At 34.5% G+C, this 14,502-nt stretch overlaps 1 protein-coding gene across 1 annotated transcript in view; it reads left to right on the forward strand.

The window, feature by feature from the left end:
- LOC134540362 (voltage-dependent calcium channel subunit alpha-2/delta-4) overlaps positions 1–14,502 on the forward strand; it is a 67,395-nt gene that overhangs the window by 28,161 nt on the left and 24,732 nt on the right. Inside the window, exons 15-21 of the mRNA XM_063383043.1 lie at positions 2,068–2,142; positions 2,265–2,461; positions 4,691–4,854; positions 5,832–5,876; positions 8,029–8,122; positions 8,363–8,473; positions 9,776–9,888. Coding sequence (XP_063239113.1) covers positions 2,068–2,142; positions 2,265–2,461; positions 4,691–4,854; positions 5,832–5,876; positions 8,029–8,122; positions 8,363–8,473; positions 9,776–9,888 — 799 coding nt within the window. The remainder of the gene's footprint in view (positions 1–2,067; positions 2,143–2,264; positions 2,462–4,690; positions 4,855–5,831; positions 5,877–8,028; positions 8,123–8,362; positions 8,474–9,775; positions 9,889–14,502) is intronic.

A 14,502-nucleotide genomic window follows, 5' to 3' on the forward strand; every position in this document is an offset into this window, starting at 1 on the left:
CGTTTTGTCATCAAATTTTTTGTATAATTGAATTATTTCATTAGCGCAGCTTTATTATGCTAACTGGTGCAGCACGCAGTTTCTTTCAAAGCTGACGACAGTGAAGTGCAGAAATAATTTACCTTGAACGAGGACGCTCGCATTTCAATGTCGTCGGGAGAAACATCAGTTCCAGCGACACCCAAGAGCTTTGCAGTGCGATTCTGTAATGCACAGTACGTAATCCATTAGACTGGTCCATAAATCAACTATATTGACATGCAAATCTCTTAACTAGGTACAAGATTTTACCGTGAATTGTAATAAAACTGAAGTAATGATGAAATTCTGTTTGGACATCATAGCACATAATTAATGGGATGTCTTGTTATTAATAGTGACCAAGTGCTGCAAACTGTTTTGCCTCTAAAATAATAATTGGTGTTTTGAATCAATGTTTTTTTTTCTTTCCAGAAAGTAAACAACTGTAATAATACTGTCGGAAGATACTAATTTATCGTTTTAGAAAATTCCACATGTAGAAAAATTAATAAAAAAAATACTAAATATTATAATTGTTGATGTTACACAAATTAAGAATTCTAATGTTAACAAGCCAGTTTGTATCAATCTGGCAACCGTGGGTATAATTTGTTCTGCACAGCAATATAAGTGTGAGACAGACTGTAGCGCTTTGTCTTATGTGTAATCTGCAAGCATGTGTGAATATATACATTTTTAAATTAAATTTTAATCAAATTCTTGTTCACCATATTCTCGAATGTAAACATCACATTAGAAAATTAGAATAGCAAGATTTAAGGAAGAATTTTTTTTAATAGTTTAATGATTTTTTAAAAGTCATATTTTGACATATATTTATGCATGGTTTTGTGCAATTGCAGTGAGTATTGAATATTTCATGTAAAGCAAAACTACAAAAAAAGTTTAAATTTTTTTTGCAATGGTTGCAAAATGCATATTGTTGCTAGTTTTTATTTTATAAATAGAATGCATATCGCTGACTGCTGTTAACTGTTGAAATAATATATGACCAGTTTAATAAGGCCCATTAATAGATATATAAATAAACTGAAACTATTGTATCCATTTGGAGTTATTTAACCTACTAAGTAAAGAACCAACATTTTTCTGAAAAGGTATTTTGATAGCCATTAGCTTAAGGGATGTAAAAAAAATAGTGGCTGATGAGCGTAAAATTTCATATACTTAGTATTAAATCCAAAGTTTTTTTAAACCTTATAATATTATCTAAAATTCTTTGTCTGAAATAATATTTAATACAAAAAAGCCTTATTGAAGGGGTGACCAAAAATGTTACAGAACAAAAAAATTATTAATATTCTTAGTATACACATTATTGTGCCTGTTCAAAATATTTGAAGTACATCTATATTTTGACAAAAAATGTTTGTCACTATTGTCACTCTTACTAAGAAATTTATATAAATTCTTTTAAAATTCTGGATGAATTGAATAGAAAACAGTAGGAACATTTGGGCTGTATGGAATATATGAAAATGTTTGATTTATCCTTTTTTTTTAACATTGAACATTTATGGTGCTTTGCTGGTACAGAATGTGTTCAACTTAGGTATACATATTTTATCTATACAGTATTTCAGTAGAGTCCTGTTTATTCAAACTATTTTGGGGCCGAGACATTTCAGATCGCTATATTTATGGATTAGCCCCATAACACTTTTAAAAGCATAAAATCACTAAAAATGTTGATAAATGTGTAAAGACATCTAAAATAATTTTTAAAATACAATATAGTTCAATTTTGTTTTGTTTATTTTCACCCTTAACTCGTTTGGATTAGCAGTTGTTATGCATTGGCTGGATTTTACTGTATTTAATTTGAAATAAAAAAATTTCCGTCCAAAACCAAATGTTCTAAAAGATAAGAGAATAATTAGGATAATATTTATATATTCTTATGTGTTATTTTTTGGTGGTGTGGAAACTGCATACCAATACAGATAGCTTAGCTTTGTGTTTAGGTATCCTTTAGAAATTTTGTTACAAATCTGGTAATATATATTTTTTTTTTTTACGTTGCAGTTACGAGAAGCTATTGTTAGCCACACTGTTGGTAGCAGGAAGGGGTTAAGAATGAAGTACCACTACGATGACATGGTAACACTCTTTTCTTAATTATTGTTACATTTTAAATTCTTAAATGTTTATATGCATTTAAAAGCCCCTTTATTGTTGGCAATAAATGTTAATTTGTATTTTTTTGAATGTTTGTGTCTCAGAAACGTGTGGCCGTTGAAAACAAGGACTACTTCTACGCTCCTCTGACAGGTACTCCGTTTACAATGGGAATCGCATTGCCACAAGGATACGGTTACTTCAAAATTGGAGTTGGTGATGTTTTGCAAACGATCAGGCAGCAAGGTATTCCAGTGACAACGTTCTTCTCTGGCAGCAATTGGAAAATTCATCCAGATTGGTGAGTTAAACTTATCATAGTGTGTGACCTGAATCCTGAATAAGAATGAAAAATAAATACAGTATCGGGAAAGAAAATAATTAGAGCTGTGCAGGATGTGGAATTTTGGTTTGGAAAAATTTTCTTGGGGAAACGTAATGGAATTTGGAATTATTTGAGGTTACAAATTTTAAAAATTTATATTCTTTTACACAGGAAAAATGGTGCCATTTTTATTGTATATGCCTAGATTTAGTGATTACAGGTTGATAGAGGCAAGTATTTTCACAAACCACTAAACATCAAAATAAGGCTAATTTCTTTCAATTTTATGATAACCACAAAATTAAAACAAAACAAAAATTGCAAATAAGGATGAAATTAGCTTTTGTTATACTCTAGTTAGTCACTTGTTTCAGATATTTGCAATGGCTCATACCTATTCAGCAATTACATTTCCATTTCCATTTGGTTATTTTGCTTTTGAGTCACGTGTTGTTACATCTATAATGTTGAAGATAAATACATCAAGTCAGCTACTACTGTGTGAACATAACTATGATTAAAAATAGTTTCAACTGTGTTAACATTTTAACCACAGCATAGCATTTCCTGTGTAGTCTGTGGTTGTAGATAATTATTACTTCCAATACCGGCAAATGATACGCAACAAACAAACAAACAAATGTTTCTTACCACAAAAGACTAGCAAGATTTGATGAAATTTCGCCATTTCATTGTTGATGCTTTCTTTGTCACCATGGCCCCTGGCTTTTGCATTTTTGATGCATTCTGCGTATCCACGGCAAGAAATTTTGCAACGACAGTGGCACATTCACGGTGAGAGGCATGTATAATAAGCAGTGAGAGTATTTCTACATGTAAACTGCCGTAGCGAAGTCAGGTGGTCCGGCTAGTCTATAATAAAAGTAAACTACAAAGTAATGATAGAACACTAGATAGTTTTGTACTTGAAACAATTTTTGATTGTGTGCACGTATTGACGTTAATTAAAGTGCAGTCAGTGCTTTCTTTGAAAATATTTCTTCATGAAGAATTTTGGCAAATTAACATGTATGCTATCACTATAAAATCGGGAAATGGGGAAAAAATTAATTTCCCTATGAATGTTTTGGGAAAGATAGATTCCCATTTTTTCCTGTATAACTGGGATTCCTCCCAGCTCAAAAAATAATCCTCTATGTAATATATAGCCAGATCCTGGGAACACATATCATTTACGTGATTAGCGTAAGAGGTTTGATTCAAACTCCTGTCATAACATTTAGTAATTGATGAACACCATGTAGGCATCGTAGTGTTATAGAGCCCACTATGATCTTAAAGATGCTGCCTTAAGGCTTGGTCTTACATGCCTTAGTTACTGATTATGAATAAAGAAATATTTGGAAAATGGGTAACACAGTAAATGAACTTAGTGAGTGCTTAGATAAAGTTTGGCAAAAATTTAAATTGTAGTAACTTAATTTAAAAGAAAAATCAGATGTATATAATGTAGGTATGTGATTAACAAAATAAAAAACAAAAAGGTTATTTCTTAATTTGCAATGCCATGGGTTTCAACATTCTGAAAATTCAGAGGAATTCAGGGAAGTGTCAGGGAAGTTTTTAGTTGGTCAGGTAAAGACAGGGAATTTTACTTTAAATCCTGGAAAAGTCATGGGAATTCCCCAGTGATGGTAATGGAAATGTCATATTCCATTCTGCCATCACTAAAGACTGAATTTTTTTTCTTCTGGATGTTCAGATGCTATTGTAGTGCTATAAAATTGTGTATGGAAGGTTATGTTTGATCTAGATCAGCTATGGGAAAGGTTAAGGCTGGATTTTCTTTATTTCTTTAAATAAATTGCAAAATCTGTAAAATATTTTTAAAAATCAGCCAGGAAAATTCGTAAGTTTGATCATGGAAAGTTAGGGTAAAGCCAGGAATTTTTATCTCAGATAGGTGTGGACACTTTGAATGCTGATACTACATATAGTTAATGTTTTGTAAAAATTTCAATAAAACAAAACAAGAAAAGAAAAAAGAAAAGCAAAAACCCAACAAACAGGCTGGATCTTGTCGTAAGTCTCTCCGTAGTCGTGTAAAGTAACCGTGAATGGTTTTTTTGTTAGAACTGTGTTTCTAATAATGTCTGTATCTTGGATAATTCAAATGGTTGAGATTTCCCTCTCTTTGAAAATGTTTGGTGCACTTGTTGATGGCTTTCCATAATTTATTTACAGGCTCTATTGCAAATACAACCATGATTCGTACAAGGCTTTCACAACCTCTGAAGAGGAATTACTACACTTCCTTCAAAAGATGTCCTCAGAGGATTGGAAGTGGTTTGATCAATACGAAGATGTTGATGATGACGTCTACGAATCGTGGAAGTCTCTCAACCACTGTAAGTCTGTCCTTGTAAAATAAACTCAAAGAGACTACAGAAGTAATAATTATGAACAGTTTTCATGTAATGATGAGTGTCTTGTAATCTTGTGTATAGTTACGCTGATCACTGACTCATTGACTCTGTAACGCCAAAGAGACAAGCGTATCACGAAGCGCAAATATTAGCCTACTCCTTAAGGCCCCCACACACGACAGTTTGGACTGAACTGAAGCTTTCCCCACACACGATCAGTCTTGTGGTTAGGTATTATTTTTAATGTTGTTGTGGTAATCTTTACTTTTGATGTTCCACAAACATTCATGTTCATGCCACAACTCCATAAAATTAGCAAGAAAATCTTTCGACCAGGAAGCCATTTCAGAGGAATAAATCTATTTCACAATAAACACAAACTATATCTCTCCCTTTTCTATGACACAAACCTAGAACTAAAGAAAACAGAGATTATATAAACAAAGACGTCTGCTACGAAGTTCAGCTGTTGATTAAATGGACTGATTGCTTGGACTGACAGTTTGGACTGACGGATTGTCTATACCCCCACAGGGCAGTTCTGACTGTGGGCTTTCGAGCCCACAGTCCGATTTGATGGAAAGTTATCAGTCCGTCAGTCCATCAATTCAAACTGTTCAGTCCAACGTCCTTGCACACACACGGCAGTTCTGGCTGTTCAGTTCCGACTGTAAAGTCTAAACTGTCAGTTTGGACTGTTCGTGTGTGGCGCCCTTTAGAGATGTGTATAAAATAGAAAATGTAAGTGCAAATGTAAATGTAATTTTTTTTTTAATAATTTTATATGTTTATATATTAGTAATAATTTTCATTTGCACAACATTAAAAGATTTTGAATTTAAATTTTGTGTATATTAAATTAAATTATTTGCTATATTCATCCTTTTTGAACGGGCACCAAAGGCACCTTACAACCTCCTAGTAGGATTATATATTGATTGTGTGGGTTAAATTTTCAGCAGCCAACTGTTCCAGGCAGCCAGTTGAAGAAGGCAGTTATTATTGTGAGTATTGACTTTCCCATTAAAATTTAGTGATTTGCCTTTGTTTGTGTATGGGAATGACCTATTGTAGGTTTTTACTTTTATTATTATTTATATTTTAGTTTAATTAAATTTTTAACTTGCCCACCGACAGTCATAAGATTTTAATGGTGGGCATAACACGTAAAGACAAATACGTAGTAATCACTGCAGAGGTACGGACTCCCACCACAGATTTCCTTGCAGCAGTACCTCTCGGTATTTATAGTTCTAGGCCTCGCCTGTCACAATATCACCTCCAGTGGTTGAGCCTCTTAACAACGTTCTTCTTTCGTAGCAAACCGTACCACTTTCGTCTTGCCCACGATTACCTTCACGTCATTCCTTTCCACCGTCTCTACCAGCCGGTTGAAATCCTCCTGCCTCTCTCCCTCCCTCCCTCCTTCCCTACCCAGCAACCCCACACACAACCAGTGGCGTAGCCAGGATTTGTGTATGGGGGGTGTTAAGAAGCATGCACCCCCCTCCCCCCCCCCCCGTATTAAGGTCCTCCCCCAGGAAAATTTGGTTTTTAAGGTGTAAAATAGTGCTATTTTAGCAGTTTTCGGTTCTTAAATTTAAATATTGTAATGGTAAAAATTTTATTAATTTTAATATGAAATTTGTTTGAGTGATGAATAAGAAATTAATTAAAGATTTGGTGCTAAGGGAGGGGGGGGGGGGTGTTTGAAACCCTAACCCCCCCCCCCCCTCCGGCTTCGCCCCTGCACACAACACAGTCTTCCGCAAAGAGTCTCGTGTTACCCCTGAATCGTTCACCAAGACGGTGAAGAGCAGTGGGCCTAGCACAATCCCCCGACACGACACTTCCCTCAGACATCTCATCCTCCACACGTATCATCTGTGCCCTGTTCCGAAGGAAACCACCAGTCCACTCCCCCACCCTCCTGTCCCTTACAACCCCCCTCCGCTTTATTCATCAGTTTCTCGTGGGGAACCTTTCAGAAGCATTTTTTCAAAATCAATTAAACGGGCTGCGATCTTCTGTCCCACATCTGCTCCCTTCACCCACTCCTCCGGCAGGTGATCTCCATTTTTCATGCTTGTTTATTTCTTTCTTCTTTACAAGCAGATGAAGATGCTAAAAGATGTACTAATTTGGTTTTCAAATGTAATCTAGTAGACAGCCTTTTTCTTATTCTTCAGAAACTTAAATTATACAGATGTTTTTATTTTTTTTGTTACAACTTGATTGATTTCATTGTTAGTACCTATTTCAGATGAAATTATTTTTGTAACATTTTACCACTTTTTAATGTTTTTGTGGCCATTATTCTGAAAGATAACTTAAATAATAAATTTTTTTTCACAGTACACTGTGAATTGAGGGACCTAATTTTTTCGTAGTCTCTGTGAATGTGGTTTTTAATCATTTGGATAAATTATTTCAAAATAATCTTTGTTGCTGTATAATTCATACATTAATGATTGACAGTTTATGAACATTCTAAATTGCAATTACTACATTAGTATGTTAATAGTATTTTGCTTCTATTCTGGCATTTTCCTAAATAGCATTTTATTATTTTAATTTTAATTTTTTAATTTAACTAAATGATTTACCGTTATTATTAGTTCTAGCGTATTTTTATTATAATATTTTGTTTGTGTTACTTTATACATGTGGACAAATACTGTAAGAAACATTAGCTATGAGTGTGATACTCACCTGAGAATTCTTTTATCATCATGAATAATAGATGTAAATAATTATTTCAGAAATCAGGTTATCCATAGTACATTTCAAGTATGAGTGGATTTTTGTGGCCAAAACTTGTCAAATTTCATCATTATAGATGAAAATAATGTAAATTCTAATGATTAATTAAGTTTAGCCTTTTATAGCTAATACGATAACTAACATTTGTAGGTCTCTATTAAACATGAAAGTTTACTATGAATCTATTATGTTCTGCAAAAAATCATCTTGACTGCCCTTCACAAGAAACTCCATTATCCAATTACATTTTCTGCCTTGGTTTTAATATTTGTTTTATCAATTTCTTTACAAAACAATAGTTTGATATTTATTTTGGGGAAAATTAATGTTTTATTGATTTGATAGGTTTGTATGTTCCAAATCATGAATCAAGATTTACTATCTTTTTTCTAGGCGATAAAGACTTGTTGCAGCTGCTGTTATTTGACGCAGAAGTCACAGAACCATTTTTCAGGGATGAGAAGTGGATATACCGCAACAAAGTTGAGTATGTGTTAATCAAATCGTCACATCCCATGTTGGAAATTATGTCCGATTTTATTTCTGTAAAAATGTCGAGACAAGGGAGTAATTAAAAGTGATTTGTACTAGGCAGAAAAATTTTAAATGTTATGTTATATGATATGTTATATGAAAATATGTTACATATTGAATATTCATATTAATTAATATCTGTTCTATGTGTCTCACCGTAAATGTATCAGCATTTGATGTGTTTGCATTTCAGCAAGGAACTAGTGGACTCGTACAAGGTCACACTGAGGTTTGTGGCAACACACAGTGGACTTACAAGATGGGAGCACGTTGAAGAAAATGAAGAAAGCATAGCGAGTGGCATGTAAGTGTAAGGCTGCTATTTAAAATCAAATTTCTTGAAGTTTTACACGTGTCTCGTAGCAGGAAATTAGAGGTGTGCTTACGATTATTGAGCCATTTTGTTTCTTAAGAGCCCCGTCTACCCGGGCGCACAAACATTGTGCAGAGTTTCAGAGGAAACCACACAGTTTGAAAACTGCTCAAGATATTCGAGTGGGGTCCGTTTACGAAAAGCATTTAAGAACATGCTGAGGGTGGATGTGTGGTTCTGTTACCGTATTTTGTTTTTAAACTGTGTTTTTTGGTACATCATTATGTTTGAAATACACAAATCACACACCATAGTTAACAACAAGATAGATTTATCGAACAATGTGTAGGCATACATAGTTGTGCCACTACACTATGCACAATGAGAAGACTGCGCCAGTCCACAGCTTTGGTTTTGGAGGCAATACATACCGTGCTAGGAGTACCAGCGAGCATCGCTTTTTATCATCCCGCCTCACCAACACAAATACACCCCTGTCCAGGTGGGTCCCTTCTGTATCAAAGTCCCCCATATACATGATCCATGTTCGATTCCAGACGTTTTTTAACCCCTGATATCCAGCAAGTGGGAAACATGGCAGATGTTGCAGTGAGCTAGTACGGTTTTCTTGTTTTCTCAGGGTACTGTGGTCCCCTCCTCCCTTCCCCACCATTCATTCTGTCAGTGCTCTGTTAGCCTATCATCATCCCTTATCGTTTATAATGACAGTGTAGACTAGAATTTAACCTTAATGTATTCAATCTCATCAAAGACACTTAAAGATTTAATCCACCCTACACATCTCTATCTACTAATGTCCGAGGATATAAGGGAGGAATTACGTAGTAAGTTTGGGTTGCTTCTCAATTAATAATACATTCATATCGTGAAAATTTTAAAATATGTATATATTTATATAAGCTGATTACCATAGCACATATGCTACAGTTTTAATCATGTACAGTTTTTTTTTTTACAGATCCAATAATAATAATTTGGTTGGAAAAAAAATATTTTTTTTTTTTTAAATAACTTGTGTTAAGCAATCAGTAACCATTATTTATATCAGAAATGATGTAACAATATTCTACTATCAAACAAAAGATATTGATAATGGAAACAACATAAATGCATTATCTGTATTACCTTCCTGTAATGCATATGAATCATGCTGTTGTTCATAAATAAAATTTTCTACAGGCAAGCCGTATAAAGTTAGCAAGTAATTTAGAAACCTTTCCTTCAGTCCAGTGTGTAATCCAGCCAGTGAAAGGTTTTGCCACTTGCCCACAGGGAGTTCGGAGACTTGCACACTCACGGAATAGAAGAGCCTTGGTACAAGAGTGCTGTGTTGCAGCATCAGATCAACCAAGATTCGTTCGTTTTTTCTGTGCCGTTCGCAGCAGGTACGCACAGGTAATTTATTCTTCCTAACATCAGTAGTTCATCTGAAACCTGTAGTCATTTTGGAATACTTTAGTAAATTAGATGTTTTTCAAAAAACTTTCTGGATTAAGTTGTTGGCTTTACTTATAGTATTTTGAAAATAATAATTTTTTTATATATATGAATTTTTGTAGAACAATATTTAATGGAAAATTGCGATGAAACCAAAATGACACTGACATTTGTGCCATTTTCACCATATGAGACTGATGTCCACATTAATTTCCTGGTACTGGGATTATAGTTACAGTTATTGGTGCCAGTTAAATTGATGAAAACCAGAGGAACCGAGTCCGACACAACTAATGTAGATCAAATAATTTGGAAAGTTTAATTTAATTTAATTTAATTTGATTAATGTTTGATCATACACTTTTTTTTTTTACCTAACTCATTTTTGCAATACTGGTATGTACTTCAAGCTCACAAATTATTGCCAATTTATTTTCTTTGTTTCTACCTAGTTTTCCAAAATCTTTTTTACAAATATAGAAATGTCAACAAAATGTAGGTATGTCCACTGCAGGGGTATACGTAAGAGGGAGGGCATATCTCCCCCTCCCCCCATGAAATCACTAAAAAATCAATTTAAAAAAATCATTCCCATATAATGTAAAGAATTCGAAAGCAGCAGGCAAAGTGATTCGATTCCCCCCCTCCCCTCCTTTTCCTCTAGAAATTAAATTCTCAATATGCTTCTGGTCCATTGGTAGATTACCGTTAACAAACAAAAATACATGGTCTTGTTTACTTCAGCTGATTTTGACAGCAGGAGCAAATGCAGGATTTTGTTGGGTTTCTGCTTCCCTCATGTACACCCCTGCTTCTGCTGAGTATTCAACACCGATTGAAACTCGTAAACCACAAAACCTACAAATTTGAAGTACATACATATATCGTAGTAGAGCAGACTTTGCTAGTGGTTGACTCACCCGGTTAACATTTGCAGTGATGATGTAATGAGCGTTGATGGGAAGCATTGAATTGAATTCATTGATAGCTGTAACTCCAAAAGAAATAGACCGGTTTGTGTGATTTAAACTTCAATTTGCTCGTGAGTGAGCATCGAGTGGTGCTAGTTGAGTGGAATGACTATAAAGTTACTAACTTTGGTTTTGAAGCCATTAATAGCAAAATGCCTAAGATAAAACGGTTGTGTTGGATAAAAGAATGAAAACAAGCGAAATCGCCAAAACAGAAACAATTAAAAATGCAGAGAAGTGTTGAAGGTATCGAACGAGGCAAAAAGTAGTTTACCTCCCGAGAAGAGACGGGGAATGCAGAAAATTGTTCGATAATGGACGTGGATATGCTCTCTGATGATTCTGATATTGATATAGAGTCAGTTGAGCCAGTGGTTATGAATGATGAGCTGAGTTTTTCGTGGTTTGGTGTCGCAATATGTCAAAAGACAATAGAAATAGTTCAAAATTAATTTTACGTTTGTGATATTTGAAGGAACCTTATCAAAATAAAATTTAATTAATTAGTTTTAATACTGAAGTTAGGTATTGTAATGTATAGTTGTGGACGAAATGCCAAAAATTGTAAGGGTCACTATTCTATAATTTTTTTTAGCAATAATCAAAACAATGCATAAGTCCCTAAAAAAAGTGTAATTTCTCCAGAAATAGGTAGTGGAATGGGAAGGCATTGCCATTGCTGTGGTCGATGGATGACTGGAAGGGCACTAAAGAAGAATTTTTTTCTGTGAACACTGCTAACATAAAATAATGTTAAGATGCACCTCAGCATCTAATATCAACAGATGCCGTATTGAATGTGATTTATTAATTATTGTTATATATTATTTCAACTACTGCGAATTTTGTGGATTAATACAAGTCAATATTTAGAACACAAGGATCAAATTGTAAGATCTAAAAGAAAAATCAAAAGAATTTAAAGAAAGACTTGTGAAATAATTCTTTCAGTTCTATGATAAAAGAACTCAAATAGTGTAAAAATGTCAATAATCTAAGTTGAAGATGCAGAATTGCATAGTATAGACATTGAAAGTATAGAAAATTTATCAAATAATGAAAATTCAATCGTTGATTCCCCAGATGTATTGATCTCATCTACAAAATCCAATAGTACAATAAAAGATGAAATAGTGGCTAAAGAGTAAAAATTTTTTTGTGCTAACCAAATGCACATTATTTTTATGCCAAGTCTGTTAATGCTGATTTATAATATTATGACAATTAAATTTATTCTACATAAGGAAGCTCAATACATAGAGCTAAGAAAATTATGTTAATTTTACCTGTTTATGAAATAAATAATAATCATATCTCAATTATTACGTTATTTATTGCACATTGATAAGTTCTATGATAACTAAAGTACCTAACATTTAAAGGCATCAAAGAAGGCTCCAAGTGTCTGGGAAATATAAATTATTATTTATTTATATCAATGATATGAAGTGTGTATTTATTGTTATATGCCATAATGATTTATATAATGCAATTTTATATATTTGTCTGCCATTTATAGTTTCTGAATTAGAGCCTTTGCAAAGTACATATTTTTGGTGTCACACTTTTTCTGGCGTGGCCACCCAACAGTCAAGTAAGACGTTCATCGAATTCACGTCAAAAAAAAAAAGCAACATCTATTTTTGTTAAATTATTTTATTTATTTCACACACAATATTCCCGTCCAGCGCGATGGAGATTCATGAAACAAACCCACTGGCGGCCGTAGTCCAAAATACAGCCTGCCCAGAATTCTTTTCTTTCTAAATAGCAGCTCGTCACAACTTGCTTCGAGTACCATTGTACTGTATTATTAATTTTTCTTTGGTATCCTTGTTAAGATAACTGTGATGTTACATAACCGTGCACCAGTGTTGTTAAGTAACGAATTACAAGTTGACGTCGTCCGGGCCTGCGGCCCCTTTGAGCCCGATATGCCACCGCCCCAAACACCACCATCTGTTCAAACCTCCCGCTTGTGCGTGCGTGTGTGCGTGTGTTGCTTGCCCGGCAAGAGGGCACTTAGCTGCAGTGCGCCGCACGCCTAATATATATTAATAAATATTGTAATCCTTTTTCTTTTCGCCCCTAAATAGTGTCACGACGGTTATGTATGTGTCTTTTATTTAACTAATTCATGATGTTTGGTTATTTAATAAGTGCAAGCACGAACAAGGACGCTCCCTAGCGGGCGGCGGAGGAACTAGCATTCAACTTCATTTAAACCATTTTTTATTCATATAAGTAACTACATATTACAGACGGTCTGGACGGAAGCAATTTACTAATTTTTGTAAAAGGATTTATGTATTTTCTAATAGTAACCCGGGGCACGCTACAGCTAAGTTGTAATGGTAATTGTGTTCGGCGCGAAGGGGCGCCATGTTGCCTCCCGCAAGCCATGAGCTCAGCCCAGTCTCTCTCTCCCGCCGGCCGAGGGCGGACGTGTCTGTACCTTGAGGCGACCACGTGCGTGGTCCGCCTCCTCACCTAATCTGATTCGTGCCTCGGGCGTTTTATAGTTGCATCAACGGAGGATCGTGTAAAGATGTGTACCGTGAGTAGAATAAAAACCAATTAACTGAGTTACGTGGGTCCTTAACCTGGTCAGCGGCGTGTGGGACGCCCTGAGAGCCCACTGCGACAATTAGGAGCGTGCCCGACGCTGAGAGCGGGCTTAGTTAGGGACAGGAGCTGCGTAAAACATCAGGAGGGCTAATATCTTGCCGCACAGGGGCCACGTAACGCCCTGAGTTAGAGTCTTTCAGCCGGGTCCACGTGCCCACTCACGTGGTGGCGCCCATTAATTTCCACCGATATTCTCACCTCAACACCGGTACGCCCTCAAAGTAATCGGATTACTTGTAAAGATTACTTTTCAAGTAATTTATACTTGTAACGAATTACATTTAAAAAATGTAATTCGTACTTGTAATCGGAATGCATAACATTAATTGTAATCGATACATGAAGGTAATCGATACTTTATATATACTTGCCGTTACTTTTATTCTCGGAACGTATAATGAATACAATTAAGAACAAGAAGATCATACACTTTTGTATTAGTAAAGTTTATAATTTTACGCTTGTAGTTCTACGATCGTATGCACAACATCTATGATCAAAAATGAAGAGTTATAGTGACTTGCAGTGTCTCCAACATTACCCTATCCTAAAATCTGCATTTTAAAAATATAACACAGCGCTGTCATCAAGTTGAGCATCATTTTAGTGTTGGTAAAGATGTTTTTGCCATCAAGAGAGGGAATCTATCTGTAAGGTCAATTCCACTACTTGTATGAAGTCTTTTGATGTTATTCAAGCAAGTTTGTCCTCAAATATTATTCATTTAATTAAAGATAATAAATTTAATAATTACATGAAATCATATTTTAACAAAACATATATATGTATGTTTATTAATTTAACAAAGTGTAAAAAAATTTAATCGTAGGTCAGTTTTAAAATGGTAGCGGAAAGTAATTGTAATTCTAATTTTACTGATTACTTCTATGTAAAGTAATTTTTACTTGTAATTATTAACATTATCACCACAGTAATTGTAATTGAGCCCAATTACTTTTTCCG

This window comes from Bacillus rossius, chromosome 16, assembly GCF_032445375.1.
Source record: "Bacillus rossius redtenbacheri isolate Brsri chromosome 16, Brsri_v3, whole genome shotgun sequence".
Classification (NCBI taxonomy): Eukaryota; Metazoa; Arthropoda; class Insecta; order Phasmatodea; family Bacillidae; genus Bacillus; species Bacillus rossius.